The following is a 21,563-nucleotide window of genomic DNA, read 5'->3' on the forward strand; positions in this document are numbered from 1 at the left end:
TGTTTTAGGCATACAAATGTACAACTGCACAAAGCATTCTGAAGTGAATTAAATATGTTGAATAAAACATCATCTGGCTAAAAATGTCTCTGATCCCTTTTTCTTCAAAGACAGAGTGCTCTGTTTTATGGTGATTGTAATCTGATTATATGGCTTTGCATAATATCTTCAGAACCACCACACAAATCAGTAAACACTGTGACATGTAGACTTGTGCTTTTAAGTTGCTATGACTGATACAGGCTGTGCATGTGTAATGTGACAAAATAGTTGATTCCCGAGAGAAATAACTATCAGATAATCAAGGGCCTAACACTACCACGCTCAATGAATGGCCAATAACCACCTACCTAGCTGAGTGGTATGTATCCAGATGAGCCAATTATCAATTACTGGCCTATAACAGGGCAGCTGGGGAGTTTAGTTATAAAGCAAGATGGAAAATGGAAAAGTTGCTGCTGTATGGTCCGCCATGCAGCAAAACCAACAAATGATCAGAAAGAAGAGGGTGCGACTGCGGAGGCTCATTGTATGCACAAATGGTAAGCGGATGCTGATAATGGTTTAGACCATAGATCAGAGCATGCAGAGCATAAAAAGAAGACAGGAAAAAAAACTTGTATGTATTGACACTTTATTTTGTCCTTTACAGGAGAGGAGAAACATTTATGCCACCCCCAACCCCCATGTCCCCCTTGTTCAGATCTTTTTTGATCAAACATGAGAGCCGAACTTTGACTACCCCCCGAGTAGGCCATCGATTGAGGCACTGATGGCCCTACTCAGGAGGGAGAAGACCCATGGCTGAGGGCAGTAAATGGAGGTCCTCCTGGTGGTCTACTGGCTGGCACATGGGTTGTCTTATACTGTGTTGTCTCCCGGGTCTTCAATGTGCCAAAGTCAACCGTCTTTGATGTTGTGCATCAGATGTGTGACACACTTATTTCCTACCTGGAAAAACTTTACCCCTTTCCAACAGTGTGCTGAAGTAGGCAATGGCTTCCAACACCTAGCCAACAGCCCAGCCTTCAGCCACTGTGTGGGAGCCATTGATGGATGCCTCATCCAAATCAAGGCTCCCCATGGTCCTCATGCACCAGATGACTCTTACTCTGAAATTAATTTGCACTAATGTTATTTCCTCCAATTTCTTTTTCTTTCAGTTTGACATAATGGGTTGAGCTGCCTGTCTTTCCTTTGTTTGGGCTGTCTAATAGAGAGTTTTTGGTGAGTATGCCTGTTGTATGTATGGGTGTCAGGTTTTACCCTCCTGAAAGATGGTTGCAGAGCTTTACATTTGACTTTTTTTTAACTAGTTCGCTCAGGAATCACTGCTCAAGGAGAGCACCATTGCCGGCGTCATCTTTTTTTGGCCTGCTGTCTCATGAAGGCCAACATGCCCCCACTCCTCTTCTGTCTCTTGTGGGAGGCTGGGAGCAGGTGGAGGGTGCAGACTCCTCATCATCTGTGGGCTGGAGGGATGATTAGGAGGATGAAACCTCAGCAGCAGTCTGGTCGTGGTTTGGCACCCGGCATGAGGCAATGAGGGTGGGAGGCTGACGGCCAACTTCCTCCGGTCCGTCTCCGCTCCGTTCCGGCAGCGGGGGTGATAGGTTTTCACTTTATTCAATGTGTGTGCTTCCACTGGGTCCGCTCCACAGCGTCTCAGATCCATCTGAGCTCCGGCAGTCCGGTGCCCTCCGCAGCAGATACACAGGACTTCTATTTTTGCCGGATGCTGGAACCCGACGCATCAATTTAGCACAGAAAAGAACAAGCGGGACAGGAAGTGAGACACAGAAACAACATTAAAACATCCAGTTAATGTTCAAGATCAAATCGTTTTAACGGTTCAGAAAAATGACCGTTTGTGTTTTTGTTTATGAAGTTTATATAGAGTTTTAAAACACATACATCACTTTATCTTGCGTTGTCGCTGCTGTCTGCTGTGCACAGAGCCGAAACGGACTGGAGCGGACACGCAATGCACAGGTATCTGGTGGAAGTTTGGTGTGAATGGACGGCCTTTCCCCCAGAGCCTTATGCATGGTATCAAACCACGGCTAAGTCGCTGCTGTTGCCTCACCACTGTCTGTGCCCGTTCCGGTGGGGGGAATTCTTCAACTCATATTAACACCATGGACAAAAGAATGTTACTGAAAGGGCAGTTGGGGAAGAATGCACAGTGACCAAAAGGCCTAATGGAATAGTTACAAGCCATTCAACATTGTCCCTGTATTTTCTGTGAGCTTTGTACAGCACTTTGATGAAAGCACTTCATAAATAAAGTATTATTGTAAACAACAAAGTTGTCGGATATGCGAGTCGCTTTAAATGTTGCGGCCGCAAAGAATTGTGGGGCGGCATTATCTCATCTCTTTTTGTAAAGGATGGTCCAGTGTATCCCTTTTTTTTTTTGACATGTATTTATTGAGTTTTTACATTTTACAAAAAATACAATACATTTAACAAAGCATATAACAGTCAAACTATATATATATATAATAAAAAAAATCCACTCCCCCCACCCCAAAGGGAAAACATATAATTAAAGAAAAGACAGACCTAAAGTCCAGTGTATCCTATGCTAAAGGAGGTTATAAAGGAAGCATTGACCCACCTTTCCTTAGCTTTTAGACAATTCGCTCTTATCATGGCAGTTAGGAACCTTCCTAAGCAAAAATGACAATTCGGTTGCACCCTTAATCTCAATGTGCCTTCCCTCTTGTTGTCAGTTTTTCCCTGTGGCTCCCTGTGTTTTTGACCTTTCGTAAAATTTCGGAATTTTTTAGTTTACATTTTTCAAGAAGTAAGCCTTATTTGTACTTTTGGTTAAAATAAATCATTTTTGGTTAGATTTTGCACTTGGGTCCCCTTCTTTGTTTTTCCTGAATGTGACATGAATTTTATTTTATTTTTAAAAACATGTTTGTGCTTTTTGCGCCTTTAATGTAGAGACAGGACTGTGGATTAAGTTGGAAATCAGGGAGAGAGAGAGAGAGAGAGCGAGGATGCAAGAATGGAGCCACAGGTCAGATTTCTAACCCATGCCGCTATACAGCCTCTATACATGGGGGGCGCAAACTCGGCCACCAGAACCCCTGCAGCTCAAATTGTTAAAGTGATCGCAACGAATACATCTAATCATTTGATATTATAAAAATAATTCCCTGAAGGTCGTACATTATGTTAGGCATGATAGTCATTCATTGAGGGCTCTATTTGAAGCATTTGATATAGCTGAATTAATTGGATTGTAGTCTGTAGGCTTTCAACACAGTTATCAACAGCTAGCACATTGGAAATAAGTGACTGGACTTTTCTGTCTTGATAGAAAAATCCCCACAGACACATTAAAAGAAAACTTGACTCTTTAGTTAAAATATTTTATTATTTTAATTATTGATGGAAAACAAAAAGGGTATTTGTCTGTATATAGACAGTTACAGACAGCCACTTCATGATATTACCACAGTACACTTATGACTTTGTTATAACACAAAGAAAGCCTGTTATCAGCTTTACTCTTACATATAAAAGGACAAGCACTAGATCAATGAAAATAGTAGAAAACATTAGAATAAATAACTTTTTTAAATAGTCTCTGTCATGATGCCACAACTTTCTTCAAAAATTTCCGAATCTCTTTGGACTGTACGCCGTATATAATGGGATTGAGGCTTCCAGGGATGATATGAAATAAAATGCTTGACAATTTTCTGTAGTCTGAGTACTGAGGGTAGCGATGAAGAGCGATGATAGACATTCCATTAAACACCATGATGAGATACACAAAGAGGTGAGTGCTGCAGGTCTTTAAGGCTTTACTGTTCAAAGACTTGTTCTTACTCGTCAGACAAACTACTGTGATCTTTGTGTAAGTGAGAACAATGCTTCCTATAGAGGAGGTGAGCAAGACCACAGTGAAAGTGAGGCCGTATACATTATTAATAAAAACACTTTCACAGGATAGTTTAAACAAGGAGGCATTATCACAGTAAGGATTCATGATCACAGACCTGCAGCGGTTCAGACGCATGGTCAGACCGAGAAGAATCGCAACCAATGCAAAAGCCACCCCCCAGGCAGAAACTGTCAGCTTCATCACCATTCTGTTGCTCATTATTGTTGTATAGTGCAGAGGATTACAGATGGCCACATATCTATCAAAGGCCATGATCATAAGCACTGTGTGGGATGTGGTACCAAACATGTGTGTGGTGAAAGCTTGCACAACACACTCAGAATAACTGATGAGGCGCTCAGAAGGCGGCCGCAACATGTCCATCAGCATACGAGGCACCATGATAGAGTTTCCAATGATGTCATTAAAAGGAAGGTTGCAAAAAAGTAGGTACATAGGCTGGTGAAGGTTCTCGTCAATGAAAACTAGACAAGCAATACCTAAATTTGCAATCATAATAAAGAGGTAGGAGAAAAGGAAGAAGAAAAAGACAGGATAGAGGGAATCCTTGGAGACATTTAACCCCTCCATCTGGAGCGTCAAGCTGTTGTAGGTGTAGTTTTCCATCAACCTGAAAGACAAAAGAGCAATCGTAATGCAACAGGTGTTTTCATGAATTATATGAATTAGAGATTAATTTTATGATAAATTAAAATTTAAAACTAAACAAAACAGAAACATTTGACCTCATATAACAAAACAATGACATTTGAGTTACATCATGACATCCAAAGATTGATGCTACCAGGCTCAACAAAATATTAAAGTAACTTAATGACAGGAAACTTCAATCAATTATGGTGAAAAAAACACAACACTTTCTTGTCAATCAGCAATACCTTCTGTGAGCTTCTCTCAGCCTCTTGTGTTCCCTGCCCACTGCTGATAACCAGCAGACAACATCTTCTCTTGTGTGAAGTTTTATAGACATTGTTTAACTCACAGGAATCAGTCATTGTTATCATCAGGAGGAGTCGGTCATCATTACGTCAGGGACAGTATGATGCAAGTGAAACTGTATGCAAGCTGCAAAAAGCACACAACTTTTAAGTACTGGATTAAGAAAAAACAATTCTATTGACCTTTGAATACGACAGTCATGACTCTTCTGATTGTTAGAAATGATCTAGAAAAATAGCACAAAGGCAACATGTCAAATGTTGAACCAAGAAACGTCATTGTTTTGAGAGGCAATATATTCAATTTGATGAAACTTTTCAAGAGAGTTGAGACAGGGTGATGTTGTTCTTTTAACAACACTCTGTAAGCGTTTCGGGATCAGAGGAGACCAGTTTCTGTAATTTTAAAAATGTGGAATGTTTTACCATTCTTTCTTTATATAAAAGTCTATTAAATCAATGAAATGACTTTATATAAAATACATGTCCAAACATAACAATACATTAACTTTTTTAATTTAATAAAATTTAAATTGGAGGCCTAAAACCGGTGTACTCTTCCTCTTCATCAGGGTACTCCTGGTGGATACAGACAACAACGCAGGAAGGTATCACTACCCGGTTGTGCTTTCCCAGGTATCCCCAGCACCAGGAAACAAAGGATGCCAGGTAGCGAGCACGCCTATAATAACAAACGTAAAAAAGTAATGTGATTATATATTCATCAAGATTTATTTTGGGTTAAGTGGTCTTATAGTCTTCTTTTCTCAGTTTGTCGGTCTTATACAGCACATCATGATCCCTAGAAGATGAAAGATGGATCAACCTGCAGCGTGCCTGAAATCTATTTGGCTGTATGGATTGGCCTGGACATCTGTTTTTTTTCTCTGTTTGCTTTTTTCTGATTTATTTGGCCTAGGTGGATGACTGCTCTCTACTGAGTATATTCTCTAGTCATTTTTGGATGTTCACTTACTTGTGTTTGTACTGTCCAGAACTTTTGTCAATGTAAAACATTATTTTTGATTATTTACATTTGTCTGTAGGCACCACATGAGTACATTCTAATTGTTTGACTGTGCATTGATCCTGACAATACCAAAACTGAGTTAAACTAACACTAAACCAACTCTGTATTTCCTAAAACTCTCAGCTTATTTTTAAGAAATGCATTCAATTTGACTAACATAACTGTTAATTTGACATTCCTAAATAAAAATGACTTACACAGCTCTCTCCTTCATCTCCAGCGGTCCATGGTCTGTCTGATAAATGTTCAGAGCATTCTGCAGGGAGTAGGGGTTCAGGCAGACAGGCTCAAGGCCTGGATTAAGAGTCATGGCTCCTCTGGAGGCTCCAGACATTTATTCTGAACCTGTTGGAGTATGTGTTAGAAGGTGTTTCAGTTCTGAGGATCCAGTATTAATCTTGTGTATTCATACTTTGAATGATCATTTTGTATAAGGAAACTATTTGTCTTTACATCAGGCGTTAAGCTGCTTGCAGCACACACTTTCCACCTCTCTGGGCATCAACCTGTTCAGATATGGTTTAATTAACAGTGACTAAGATATCGTAAATATTATGGGTTAAACTACAGTATATACATTAATCTCAATACTACTGAGTACAGTGGCTTGCAAAAGTATTCATACCCCTTGAACTTTTCCACATTTTGTCACGTTACAACAACAAACATAAATGTATTTCATTGGGATTTTATGTGATAGAGCAACACAAAGTGGCGCATAATTGTGAAGTGGAAGGAAAATTATGTGATTTTCAATTTTTTTTACAAATAAAAAACTGAAAAGTGTGGCGTGCAAAAGTGTTACACGCGCACAGCACAAGGAAAGAGTGTACGCGCCTTGCCTCTGAAGGGGAACAAGACAGGGCTGCTCCCTTTCCCCCTGTTATTCACGATAGTCCTAGAACCGCTGGCTTTAGCAATTAGAGCGGATGTTCGAATTGACGGTGTGCAGGCAGGTGGTAGGGAGCATAAGTTGTTTATGTATGCAGACAACATTTTAGCAGTTATAGCAGACCCTGCGGTTTCTCTACCGGTTTTACTTGAATGTATTGACTCAAATGCTAATCTATCGGGTTATAAGATAAATTGGCACAAGTCAGAAGGTATGCCAATATCGAATACATGTCACTCAAATTATATTACTTAATTTCAAATGGGTACCCTCAGGTATAAAATATCTGGGGATTCGATTAAATCCAAATTTGGAGGAAATAATGCTTTTAAATATAGAACCACTCCTGCACAAGATAAAAATTTAAATGGGGGAAATTGAAGCTTACTTTGTTGGGGAAAATTAATGTGATTAAAATGGTGGTTGCTCCGCAATTCAATTATGTTTCCTTGATGTTTCCTGTTGATATATCACCACTGTTGTTCAAGAAATTTGATAATATCATCAAAGATTTTCTTTGGGGTAAAAAAAGGCCAAGAATTAACATTAAGAAAATGTTGTCAACAAGGGACATAGGAGGCTTAGGCCTCCCCAATATAAGACTATACAATCTCGCATTTGAAATGTCTAGATTGGGGGAACACTGGAGAGAAACTAACACTGAGTTGTGCTGGATCAAAATAGAACAGGAGCTGGTCAGCCCCTTCACACCTTTGGACGTTCTCTCACATGGATCAAGGACTAACGGACATGATTATTCTTCAAACCCAGTGCTGGCTCATTCAAAATCAGTCTGGAGAGAAGTTCACAGGATATGTGGAGCGTCACACTTAAAACAATCATATGCTTCTTTATGGTACAACCCGGACATACGGATTGGGAAAAGGTCTGTCTATTGGAATCAATGGCTTCTATTAGGGATTCACAAGATACGTGACCTATATGTAGATGGAAGGTTTATGTCTTTTTCTGAACTTCTGCAGAAATACGATTTGGAGTATAAAGGAAACTTTTGGAAATACTTACAAATCAGAGACGGTATCACTAAGGGCAAATTCACTCAGAATAAGAATCCTGTGATTTAATTTTTGGAGTTACCCTCTATGGTACACAGAGCAGCTGGGTTCTATAAACTTTTTAATGGGTTACAAAAAGATATATGTAAAAGTTTGAGAATGACTTGGCAGAAAGACTTAGAATGTGAATTAAGCGAGGAGGTTTGGTCAAAAATCCTATCAAACACGGGGAGGTATATAAAGGAGGCAAGGGGGAAATTTACTCAATATAAAATAATACATAGGTTTTATTTTACTCCTTCTAAACTCCATAGGATGGGCATACTGGCCAATAATTTATGTTGGAAGTGTCAGATAGAACCAGGAACATTTTTACATGCACTCTGGGAATGCAAACTTGTAAACCCATTTTCGAAGTCCAAAGACCAAGTCATGGAACACATAGGTAAGGGGTTGGGTATGACAATACCTAAATCACCAAGGATTTGCCTGTTAGGGGATCAAACTGAATTGACCAAGGTATCGAAATATGACCTTGTTGTGATAAACGTTGGGATCGTAACGGCCGCACAATTGATCCTTAGATTATGGAAAAGTACATCCCTCCACAATTTAAGCAATGGATGGAACTTATGTCAGAAACTGTGTCTTATGAACAAGTGTTAGCCAGAATCAATAATGAAGGTGAGAACTTCCAGAGGTTATGGGGCCACTTTTTTGCTTATACATGTAGTACCATTGGTGCATTGTAATGATAAAGATGTGGTACTGTGTATACTGTGGTTACTGAATTGTTATTTTGGTTCCAATTATGTACTCAGTTGTTATGGGACTTTGGGCATACTATTGTACAACAACAATGCTGTCTGTTTTGTTTGTTGAATGTTAAGTTAAAATAAAAAGTTAAATTACAAAAAAAAAAAGAACTGACAATAATAACTAATTACCTTACTAACCCCAAATCCTGCTTCGTAATACAGGCTTGTTTCCCTTGTGTGTTTCTTTATCTTAATGTTTACTAGTTTAGTCTTTAGTGTTTTATGTTTTCTTTTGTAATTTCTTATCATGTGTGTCTCTATGTTCTAGTGTGTATTGTTACATTCTTGGGTTCTGTGTGTGTCTTAAGTGTTTCTGATTTATTTTTTGCAGTTCATGTCCCCAGTGTTTCTTGTCTTACTTCCTGCCTCTGTGCGTTTCCGTCCAGCTTTGATTGTCTTCACCTGTGTCGTTTGTCTCACCTGTGTTTGATCACCCCTGTGTATTAAGGGTGCATCCGTATTGACCCTCCTATCCCCTTTCACTATCCACTTTACCTTAACCCCAGGGAAAACATCATGAGGTTGAGAAATGGTTTTAGGAGAATTCATAAAGTATTAAGGGAAAGGCAATTACGTTGTTTTGACAATCTGACCGCATTTCCACTAGGTTACGTAATTATGTGACAGTGGATTTTAATGACGTGGGTCTGCCTCTGGAAAACTGCAATTTTCCGAAAATGGACTACTAAAAGCACATCTAAAAGACTTTCCCCTGTGCCTCTTACATAATATATAATCCTAATTATCACAAGGTTTGAATTTAAATAAAAGGAAAAGAGGCTACCAGTAACAAAAGTGAAACTAAAAGAATGTCACATTGAGAATGATTGCTCACACTCACCTTCCTGTCCACTCATAAATCAACATTAATCCAAAATAAGTATGATTGTATGAAATGAATTGTTACATTTATGCAAGATATACATGTTTTAGGCATACAAATGTACAACTGCACAAAGCATTCTGAAGTGAATTAAATATGTTGAATAAAACATCATCTGGCTAAAAATGTCTCTGATCCCTTTTTCTTCAAAGACAGAGTGCTCTGTTTTATGGTGATTGTAATCTGATTATATGGCTTTGCATAATATCTTCAGAACCACCACACAAATCAGTAAACACTGTGACATGTAGACTTGTGCTTTTAAGTTGCTATGACTGATACAGGCTGTGCATGTGTAATGTGACAAAATAGTTGATTCCCGAGAGAAATAACTATCAGATAATCAAGGGCCTAACACTACCACGCTCAATGAATGGCCAATAACCACCTACCTAGCTGAGTGGTATGTATCCAGATGAGCCAATTATCAATTACTGGCCTATAACAGGGCAGCTGGGGAGTTTAGTTATAAAGCAAGATGGAAAATGGAAAAGTTGCTGCTGTATGGTCCGCCATGCAGCAAAACCAACAAATGATCAGAAAGAAGAGGGTGCGACTGCGGAGGCTCATTGTATGCACAAATGGTAAGCGGATGCTGATAATGGTTTAGACCATAGATCAGAGCATGCAGAGCATAAAAAGAAGACAGGAAAAAAAACTTGTATGTATTGACACTTTATTTTGTCCTTTACAGGAGAGGAGAAACATTTATGCCACCCCCAACCCCCATGTCCCCCTTGTTCAGATCTTTTTTGATCAAACATGAGAGCCGAACTTTGACTACCCCCCGAGTAGGCCATCGATTGAGGCACTGATGGCCCTACTCAGGAGGGAGAAGACCCATGGCTGAGGGCAGTAAATGGAGGTCCTCCTGGTGGTCTACTGGCTGGCACATGGGTTGTCTTATACTGTGTTGTCTCCCGGGTCTTCAATGTGCCAAAGTCAACCGTCTTTGATGTTGTGCATCAGATGTGTGACACACTTATTTCCTACCTGGAAAAACTTTACCCCTTTCCAACAGTGTGCTGAAGTAGGCAATGGCTTCCAACACCTAGCCAACAGCCCAGCCTTCAGCCACTGTGTGGGAGCCATTGATGGATGCCTCATCCAAATCAAGGCTCCCCATGGTCCTCATGCACCAGATGACTCTTACTCTGAAATTAATTTGCACTAATGTTATTTCCTCCAATTTCTTTTTCTTTCAGTTTGACATAATGGGTTGAGCTGCCTGTCTTTCCTTTGTTTGGGCTGTCTAATAGAGAGTTTTTGGTGAGTATGCCTGTTGTATGTATGGGTGTCAGGTTTTACCCTCCTGAAAGATGGTTGCAGAGCTTTACATTTGACTTTTTTTTAACTAGTTCGCTCAGGAATCACTGCTCAAGGAGAGCACCATTGCCGGCGTCATCTTTTTTTGGCCTGCTGTCTCATGAAGGCCAACATGCCCCCACTCCTCTTCTGTCTCTTGTGGGAGGCTGGGAGCAGGTGGAGGGTGCAGACTCCTCATCATCTGTGGGCTGGAGGGATGATTAGGAGGATGAAACCTCAGCAGCAGTCTGGTCGTGGTTTGGCACCCGGCATGAGGCAATGAGGGTGGGAGGCTGACGGCCAACTTCCTCCGGTCCGTCTCCGCTCCGTTCCGGCAGCGGGGGTGATAGGTTTTCACTTTATTCAATGTGTGTGCTTCCACTGGGTCCGCTCCACAGCGTCTCAGATCCATCTGAGCTCCGGCAGTCCGGTGCCCTCCGCAGCAGATACACAGGACTTCTATTTTTGCCGGATGCTGGAACCCGACGCATCAATTTAGCACAGAAAAGAACAAGCGGGACAGGAAGTGAGACACAGAAACAACATTAAAACATCCAGTTAATGTTCAAGATCAAATCGTTTTAACGGTTCAGAAAAATGACCGTTTGTGTTTTTGTTTATGAAGTTTATATAGAGTTTTAAAACACATACATCACTTTATCTTGCGTTGTCGCTGCTGTCTGCTGTGCACAGAGCCGAAACGGACTGGAGCGGACACGCAATGCACAGGTATCTGGTGGAGGTTTGGTGTGAATGGACGGCCTTTCCCCCAGAGCCTTATGCATGGTATCAAACCACGGCTAAGTCGCTGCTGTTGCCTCACCACTGTCTGTGCCCGTTCCGGTGGGGGGATTCTTCAACTCATATTAACACCATGGACAAAAGAATGTTACTGAAAGGGCAGTTGGGGAAGAATGCACAGTGACCAAAAGGCCTAATGGAATAGTTACAAGCCATTCAACATTGTCCCTGTATTTTCTGTGAGCTTTGTACAGCACTTTGATGAAAGCACTTCATAAATAAAGTATTATTGTAAACAACAAAATTGTTGGATATGCGAGTCGCTTTAAATGTTGCGGCCGCAAAGAATTGTGGGGCGGCATTATCTCATCTCTTTTTGTAAAGGATGGTCCAGTGTATCCCTTTTTTTTTTTGATATGTATTTATTGAGTTTTTACATTTTACAAAAAATACAATACATTTAACAAAGCATATAACAGTCAAACTATATATATATATAATAAAAAAAATCCACTCCCCCCACCCCAAAGGGAAAACATATAATTAAAGAAAATACAGACCTAAAGTCCAGTGTATCCTATGCTAAAGGAGGTTATAAAGGAAGCATTGACCCACCTTTCCTTAGCTTTTAGACAATTCGCTCTTATCATGGCAGTTAGGAACCTTCCTAAGCAAAAATGACAATTCGGTTGCACCCTTAATCTCAATGTGCCTTCCCTCTTGTTGTCAGTTTTTCCCTGTGACTCCCTGTGTTTTTGACCTTTCGTAAAATTTCGGAATTTTTTAGTTTACATTTTTCAAGAAGTAAGCCTTATTTGTACTTTTGGTTAAAATAAATCATTTTTGGTTAGATTTTGCACTTGGGTCCCCTTCTTTGTTTTTCCTGAATGTGACATAAATCTTATTTTATTTTTAAAAACATGTTTGTGCTTTTTGCGCCTTTAATGTAGAGACAGGACTGTGGATTAAGTTGGAAATCAGGGAGAGAGAGAGAGAGAGAGCGAGGATGCAAGAATGGAGCCACAGGTCAGATTTCTAACCCATGCCGCTATACAGCCTCTATACATGGGGGGCGCAAACTCGGCCACCAGAACCCCTGCAGCTCAAATTGTTAAAGTGATCGCAACGAATACATCTAATCATTTGATATTATAAAAATAATTCCCTGAAGGTCGTACATTATGTTAGGCATGATAGTCATTCATTGAGGGCTCTATTTGAAGCATTTGATATAGCTGAATGAATTGGATTGTAGTCTGTAGGCTTTCAACACAGTTATCAACAGCTAGCACATTGGAAATAAGTGACTGGACTTTTCTGTCTTGATAGAAAAATCCCCACAGACACATTAAAAGAAAACTTGACTCTTTAGTTAAAATATTTTATTATTTTAATTATTGATGGAAAACAAAAAGGGTATTTGTCTGTATATAGACAGTTACAGACAGCCACTTCATGATATTACCACAGTACACTTATGACTTTGTTATTATCAAGCTGTAACACAAAGAAAGCCTGTTATCAGCTTTACTCTTATGTATAAAAGGACAAGCACTAGATCAATGAAAATAGTAGAAAACTTTTTTTTAAATAGTCTCTGTCATGATGCCACAACTTTCTTGTGCCGAAAGAACTTTAACAAAAATTTCCGAATCTCTTTGGACTGTACGCCGTATATAATGGGATTGAGGCTTCCAGGGATGATATGAAATAAAATGCTTGACAATTTTCTGTAGTCTGAGTACTGAGGGTAGCGATGCAGAAAGATTACAAGGCATCCACTAAACATCATGATGAGATACACAAAGAGGTGAGTGCTGCAGGTCTTTAAGGCTTTACTGTTCAAAGACTTGTTCTTACTCATCAGACAAACTACTGTGATCTTTGTGTAAGTGAGAACAATGCTTCCTATAGAGGAGGTGAACAAGACCACAGTGAAAGTGAGGCCATATACATTATTAATAAAAACACTTTCACAGGATAGTTTAAACAAGGAGGCATTATCACAGTAAGGATTCATGATCACAGACCTGCAGCGGTTCAGACGCATGGTCAGACCGAGAAGAATCGCAACCAATGCAAAAGCCACCCCCCAGGCAGAAACTGTCAGCTTCATCACCATTCTGTTGCTCATTATTGTTGTATAGTGCAGAGGATTACAGATGGCCACGTATCTATCAAAGGCCATGATCATAAGCACTGTGTGGGATGTGGTACCAAACATGTGTGTGGTGAAAGCTTGCACAACACACTCAGAATAACTGATGAGGCGCTCAGAAGGCGGCCGCAACATGTCCATCAGCACACGAGGCACCATGATAGAGTTTCCAATGATGTCATTAAAAGGAAGGTTGCAAAAAAGTAGGTACATAGGCTGGTGAAGGTTCTCGTCAATGAAAACCATAAAAGCAATACCTAAATTTGCAATCATAATAAAGAGGTAGGAGAAAAGGAAGAAGAAAAAGGCAGGGTAGAGGGAATCCTTGGAGACATTTAACCCCTCCAGCTGGAGCGTCAAGCTGTTGTAGGTGTAGTTTTCCATCAACCTGAAAGACTGATGGAAAATGTATAATGCGACAGGTGTTATAAATTACATCCATTAAAGATCATTTTGTGAAAGATTGATGCTAACACTACACAAAACAGAAACATGAACTTTTCCAAGATATTACCAGTGATGCTTGCCGTAAGTGATCCTTCTAGTGAGACATACAAACAATAAAGAACTATATCAAATTCATATGATCTTGACTTGATCAATAGTGAAGATGTTTCCAAAGACCTACCCTGACTGCCTTTAGCTTCAAACTCCTTGTTCCTCCCACTTCCCTGCTTTGAACATCTGCAGGCACCAGCAAGATGTTGTTCTTAGGTATCATGTTTTATGGACAGGATTTCGCCTTAGGGAGTAACCATCACCGTGGATAATGTCTGGTGCAACATTAGGACCTATAGTAGAGGAACTTGGGCCCCTAAAAGTTGAGATACCCCTACCCGAGGTAGAACAAAGCACAACCATATTTTTTCATAACTTGAACATGTCTAGTTTATGAAACGGATGGTTGTATAAAAATATTTTACTGCAAAATAACTTTTTTTGGATGTTTTATGCGTCTTACCAAAAAACGAAAATAGGTCAAATTAGGGCTTCTCCAAAAGGGACAGCTCTAGCCTTATCACATGTATCTCTGGGAATCAGAAATTAAAATATACTTCATATAGTCTATTTGTATATCGCCCATACAGCCTGTTGTAGTTTTTTTAATGTATTTCAGTCATGTAAAGATGGTGTGTAGTCACCATATCTCCTGCTTTTAAGAAGAACCCTAGTTACTCCAGAGGATACACTGGATGAAGGGATAGTTTTTATAATACCCTAAGTATGATAAAGTGTTTTAAAAAAAAGCTACAATAGCTATTTTTTTTGAATGATTTATCAGGCAACCAATGGAGCTGGGATACAAAACAATTCGTATGATGGCGTAAATGTGTGTGAGGTAAATTAGGATAACAATCATGCAAACATATTTATAAGAAACTTCTTAATACACTTATTTTACCTCATTATATATAATAACATTTGATTTTAAGTGCTAATTACAAAGGATGATTTCCACTTTTAGACAAAATGACTGCGAACCTGAGAGCTTAACACCTTGCATCTAAAAACCTTTGTGTCACACTTAAGCATCCCCTGAGAACAAAGTTTTACCTCTTACCTCACAGGAGCTTTAAGAAAACAATTGCTGCAGAAAATAACCATCAACAAAGTCAACCAACCAAACATCACAACCAAAGCAAGACACCACAACCAAATAAAGACACAATAACTAAATCAAGACATCACAACCAAATCAAGACATAACAACCAAATCAAGACACCAAAACTAAATCAAGACATAACAACCAAATCAAGACATAACAACCAAATCAAGACACCATAACTAAATCAAGACATCACAACCAAATCAAGACATAACAACCAAATCAAGACACCATAACTAAATCAAGACATAACAACCAAATAAAGACATCACAACCAAATCAAGACACCATAACTAAATCAAGACATCACAACCAAATCAAGACATAACAACCAAATCAAGACACCATAACTAAATCAAGACATCACAACCAAATCAAGACATAACAACCAAATCAAGACATCATAACTACATCAAGACATCACAACCAAATCAAGACATCACAACCAAATCAAGACACCATAACTACATCAAGACATAACAACCAAATCAAGACATCACAACCAAATCAAGACACCATAACTACATCAAGACATCACAACCAAATCAAGACATCACAACCAAATCAAGACACCATAACTAAATCAAGACATAACAACCAAATCAAGACATCACAACCAAATCAAGACACCATAACTACATCAAGACATAACAACCAAATCAAGACACCATAACTAAATCAAGACATAACAACCAAATAAAGACATCACAACCAAATCAAGACACCATAACTAAATCAAGTCATAACAACCAAATCAAGACATAACAACCAAATAAAGACATCACAACCAAATCAAGACACCATAACTAAATCAAGACATAACAACCAAATCAAGTCATAACAACCAAATCAAGACATCACAACCAAATCAAGACACCATAACTACATCAAGACATAACAACCAAATCAAGACATCATAACTACATCAAGACATCACAACCAAATCAAGCATCACAACCAAAGCAAGACATAACAACCAAATCAAGACACCATAACTACATCAAGACATAACAACCAAATCAAGACACCATAACTAAATCAGGACATAACAACCAAATAAAGACATCACAACCAAATCAAGACACCATAACTAAATCAAGACATCACAACCAAATCAAGACATAACAACCAAATCAAGACACCATAACTAAATCAAGACATCACAACCAAATCAAGACATCACAACCAAATCAAGACATCATAACTACATCAAGACATCACAACCAAATCAAGACATCACAACCAAATCAAGACACCATAACTAAATCAAGACATCACAACCAAATCAAGACATCACAACCAAATCAAGACACCATAACTAAATCAAGACATCACAACCAAATCAAGACATCACAACCAAATCAAGACACCATAACTACATCAAGACATAACAACCAAATCAAGACATAACAACCAAATCAAGACACCATAACTAAATCAAGACATCACAACCAAATCAAGACATAACAACCAAATCAAGACATAACAACCAAATCAAGACATCACAACCAAATCAAGACATCACAACCAAATCAAGACATAACAACCAAATCAAGACATAACAACCAAATAAAGACATCACAACTAAATCAAGACACCATAACCAAATCAAGACATAACAACCAAATCAAGACATAACAACCAAATCAAGACATCACAACCAAATCAAGACATAACAACCAAATCAAGACACAATAACTAAATCAAGACATAACAACCAAATCAAGACATAACAACCAAATCAAGACACAATAACTAAATCAAGACATAACAACCAAATCAAGACACAATAACTAAATCAAGACACAATAACCAAATCAAGACACCATAACTAAATCAAGACACCACAACCAAATCAAGTCATAACAACCAAATAAAGACATCACAACCAAATCAAGACATAACAACCAAATCAAGACATAACAACCAAATCAAGACATCACAACAAAATCAAGACACAATAACTAAATCAAGACATCACAACCAAATCAAGACATCACAACAAAATCAAGACACCATAACTAAATCAAGACATCACAACCAAATCAAGACATCACAACCAAATCAAGACATCATAACTACATCAAGACATCACAACCAAATCAAGACATCACAACCAAATCAAGACACCATAACTAAATCAAGACATCACAACCAAATCAAGACATCACAACCAAATCAAGACACCATAACTAAATCAAGACATCACAACCAAATCAAGACATCACAACCAAATCAAGACACCATAACTACATCAAGACATAACAACCAAATCAAGACATAACAACCAAATCAAGACACCATAACTAAATCAAGACATCACAACCAAATCAAGACATAACAACCAAATCAAGACATAACAACCAAATCAAGACATCACAACCAAATCAAGACATCACAACCAAATCAAGACATAACAACCAAATCAAGACATAACAACCAAATAAAGACATCACAACTAAATCAAGACACCATAACCAAATCAAGACATAACAACCAAATCAAGACATAACAACCAAATCAAGACATCACAACCAAATCAAGACATAACAACCAAATCAAGACACAATAACCAAATGTTTGTGGTTATTGTGTCAGTATTGTCTACTTTTTGTTGCCTTGTCTTTATTTGGCTGTGGCTTTGATTGTGGTGAATGCATTTCTACAATTCTACAATTTATTTAGCAGACACTTTTATCCAAAGCCACTTACATCAGAGAATAAGTAAAACAAAAGCGAGGATCTAGAGAGGAGGAAAACGATGTCAGTAAGTGCAAATGAACAGCTTTAAGTCAGATTGGACACTAATGCTGACAGGCAGTGCACAGAGGCAAAGCACAACATTGACAGCTGTTCTTGGGAGCTCAATCAGTATAGAATCCAACTTAAAATCATGGTTATCAAACAAAAACCATCGTCATTACCATCATCAAAACTGCTATGAAGGAACTTTACACAGCCATCAGTAAACAACAGACTGCTCACCCGGAGGCTACATTTATAGTTGCAGGTGATTTTAATCACTCAAACTTAAAGACAGTGCTCCCTAAATTTCACCAGCATGTTTCCTGCAATACAAGAGGAAACAAAACTCTGGATCATGTTTACACAAACATCGCAGGAGCCTACACCACGACCCCCCTCCCCCATCTGGGACAGTCGGACCACCTTTCTTTGTTCCTCGTCCCCGCTGGCCATTAAAGTGTGGCCAGCGGGGACAGACTCTGTACTTCAGTTCCATCACACAGACTGGAGTATGTTTGCTTCTCAGGCTACCTGGGGCTCTCACACAGACATTGACACCTACACCTCTTCTGTGCTGGATTATATCAATACCACCATCGACAGTGTTACAACATGGAAGCAGATCACCACATACCCAAATCAGAAGCCATGGATGAACAAGGAGGTGCATCTCCTGCCGAAGGCCCGCAACACCGCCTTCAGATCAGATGACGCAATGGCCTACAGCGTATCCAGGGCAAACCTGAGGAGGGGCATCATCAAGGCCAGGCACTGCTACAAGCTGAAGGTAGAGGACCACTTCTCCAACTCCGACCCCAGACGCATGTGGCAGGGCATCCAGGCCATCAGTGATTATAAACCCAGCAACTCCACCCCGATAACCACAGATGTCTCCTTCCTGAACGAGCTAAATCACTTTTATGCTCGTTTCAATAGAGACAACAGGGAGACACAGACCACGACCAGACCTCCTGCAGACAACCAGCCCCCTCACTCACCTCCACAGATGTCCACGTTGCACTGAGCCGGATCAACGCTCGAAAGGCTGCTGGTCCAGACAGCACCCCCGGGCGCGTGCTTAGAGCATGTGCGGAGCAGCTCACTGGGGTTTTTACGGACATCTTCAACCTGTCCCTCACCCAAGCAGCTGTGCCAGCATGCTTCAAAGCCTCCTCCATTGTCCCAGTGCCGAAACACTCCAGCCCGACAGGCCTGAATGACTACCGCCCTGTAGCACTCACACCCATCATAATGAAGTGCCTTGAGCGACTGGTCCTAGCACATCTGGAAAAACTGCTTCCCACCCACACTGGACCCATACCAGTTTGCCTACCGCAGCAATAGGAGTACAGAGGATGCAGTTTCCACTGCGCTGCATTCTGTGCTCACACATCTGGACAATAACAACACATACGCATGAATGCTGTTTGTTGATTTTAGCTCAGCATTCAACACTGTCATCCCCTCCAAGTTAAACACTAAACTCGGTGACCTGGGCTTCAACACCTCCCTCCGTCACTGGATAATGAACTTGCTGACCAACAGACCCCAGTATGTTAGGTCAGGACACACCTGCTCCACCACCATCACACTCAACACAGGCGTACCACAGGGCTGTGTGCTGAGCCCATTCCTCTACTCCCTCTTCACCCACGACTGCAGACCTGTACATGGATCCAACACCATCATCAAGTTTGCGGAAGATACGGCGGTGATTGGCCTCATCAGCAACAACGATGACACAGCCTACAGGGAGGAGGTACAGCATCTGGCCGCCTGGTGTGCTGACAATAACCTGCTCCTCAACACCAGCAAGACGAAGGAGCTCATCGTGGACTTCAGGAGAGAAAGAGGAAGCACGCACAACCCCATTCACATCAACGGGATGGCTGTTGAACGTGTCTCCAGCTTCAAGTTCCTGGGGACCCACATCACAGAGGACCTCTCCTGGTCCACTAACACCTCCAGTCTGATTAAGAAGGCTCATCAACGCCTCTTTTTCCTGAGGACACTGAAGAGACACCACCTGTCTTCAGCTGTACTGAGGAACTTCTACCGCTGTGTGATCGAGAGCATCCTGACCAGCAGTGTCACAGTCTGGTACGGAAACTGCTCTGTCACAGACCGTAAGGCGCTACAGCGGGTGGTAAAAACCGCCCAGCGCATCACAAGGTGTCCACTTCCTGCCATTGAGGATGTCCAAAGAAAACGCTGTCTGCGGCGAGCTCACGGCATCCTTAAAGACTCCTCCCACCCTGCCCACAGACTGTTTACCCTCCTGCCCTCCGGTCGGCGCTTCAGAAGCCTCCGGACCAGAACCAGTGTGGTGTCTTGATTTAGTTATGATGTCTTGATTTGGTTGTGTTGTCTTTGGTTGTGGTGTCCTGATTTGGTTGTGGTGTCTTTGGTTGCGTTGTCTTGATTTGGTTGTGTTGTCTTTGGTTGTGGTGTCTTGATTTGGTTGTGGTGTCTTGATTTGGTTATGGTGTCTTGATTTGGTTGTGTTGTCTTTGGTTGTGTTGTCTTGATTTGGTTATGGTGTCTTGATTTGGTTGTGTTGTCTTTGGTTGTGTTGTTTTGATTTGGTTGTGTTGTCTTGATTTGGTTATGGTGTCTTGATTTGGTTGTGTTGTCTTTGGTTGTGGTGTCTTGATTTGGTTGTGGTGTCTTTGGTTGTGGTGTCTTGATTTGGTTGTGGTGTCTTGATTTGGTTATGGTGTCTTGATTTGGTTGTGGTGTCTTGATTTGGTTATGGTGTCTTGATTTGGTTGTGTTGTCTTTGGTTGTGTTGTCTTGATTTGGTTGTGGTGTCTTTGGTTGTGGTGTCTTGATTTGGTTGTGTTGTCTTTGGTTGTGGTGTCTTGATTTGGTTGTGTTGTCCTGATTTGGTTGTGGTGTCTTGATTTGGTTGTGTTGTCCTGATTTGGTTGTGGTGTCTTGATTTGGTTGTGTTGTCTTGATTTGGATGTGTTTTCTTTTGTTATGGTGTCTTGATTTAGTTATGTTGTCTTGATTTGGTTATGTTGTCCTGATTTGGTTGTGGTGTCTTGATTTGGTTATGGTGTCTTGATTTGTTGTGTTGTCTGGTTGTGGTGTCTTGATTTAGTTATGGTGTCTTGATCTGGATGTGTTTTCTTTGGTTATGGTGTCTTGATTTAGTTATGGTGTCTTGATTTGGTTGTGTTGTCTTTGGTTGTGGTGTCTTGATTTGGTTGTGTTGTCTTGATTTGGATGTGTTTTCTTTGGTTGTGGTGTCTTGATTTAGTTATGGTGTCTTGATTTGGTTGTGTTGTCTTTGGTTGTGGTGTCTTGATTTGGTTGTGGTGTCTTGATTTAGTTATGTTGTCTTGATTTGGTTATGTTGTCCTGATTTGGTTGTGTTGTCCTGATTTGGTTGTGTTATCTTTGTTTGGTTGGTTGACTTTGTTGATGGTTATTTTCTGCAGCAGTTGTTTTCTTAAAGCTCCTGGGAGGATTGTTTTTGTTGGTTATGGAGTGCACTTAA

General features: G+C 40.2%; 2 protein-coding genes across 2 annotated transcripts; both read right to left on the reverse strand.

Moving 5' to 3' along the window:
- Positions 1-3,500: 3,500 nt before the first annotated feature.
- On the reverse strand, positions 3,501-4,534 carry LOC132988706 (olfactory receptor 8G17-like). The gene has a single exon (XM_061056278.1). The coding sequence runs from the start codon at positions 4,529-4,531 to the stop codon at positions 3,608-3,610; it is 924 nt and encodes a 307-aa protein (XP_060912261.1). The 5' UTR covers positions 4,532-4,534; the 3' UTR covers positions 3,501-3,607.
- An 8,398-nt stretch (positions 4,535-12,932) lies between these two features.
- On the reverse strand, positions 12,933-14,311 carry LOC132988707 (olfactory receptor 8G17-like). Its single transcript, XM_061056280.1, has one exon. It carries the CDS (start codon positions 14,088-14,090, stop codon positions 13,149-13,151), a length of 942 nt encoding a protein of 313 aa, XP_060912263.1. The 5' UTR covers positions 14,091-14,311; the 3' UTR covers positions 12,933-13,148.
- Positions 14,312-21,563: the final 7,252 nt, after the last annotated feature.

Source organism: Labrus mixtus, chromosome 14, assembly GCF_963584025.1.
Source record: "Labrus mixtus chromosome 14, fLabMix1.1, whole genome shotgun sequence".
Classification (NCBI taxonomy): domain Eukaryota; kingdom Metazoa; phylum Chordata; class Actinopteri; order Labriformes; family Labridae; genus Labrus; species Labrus mixtus.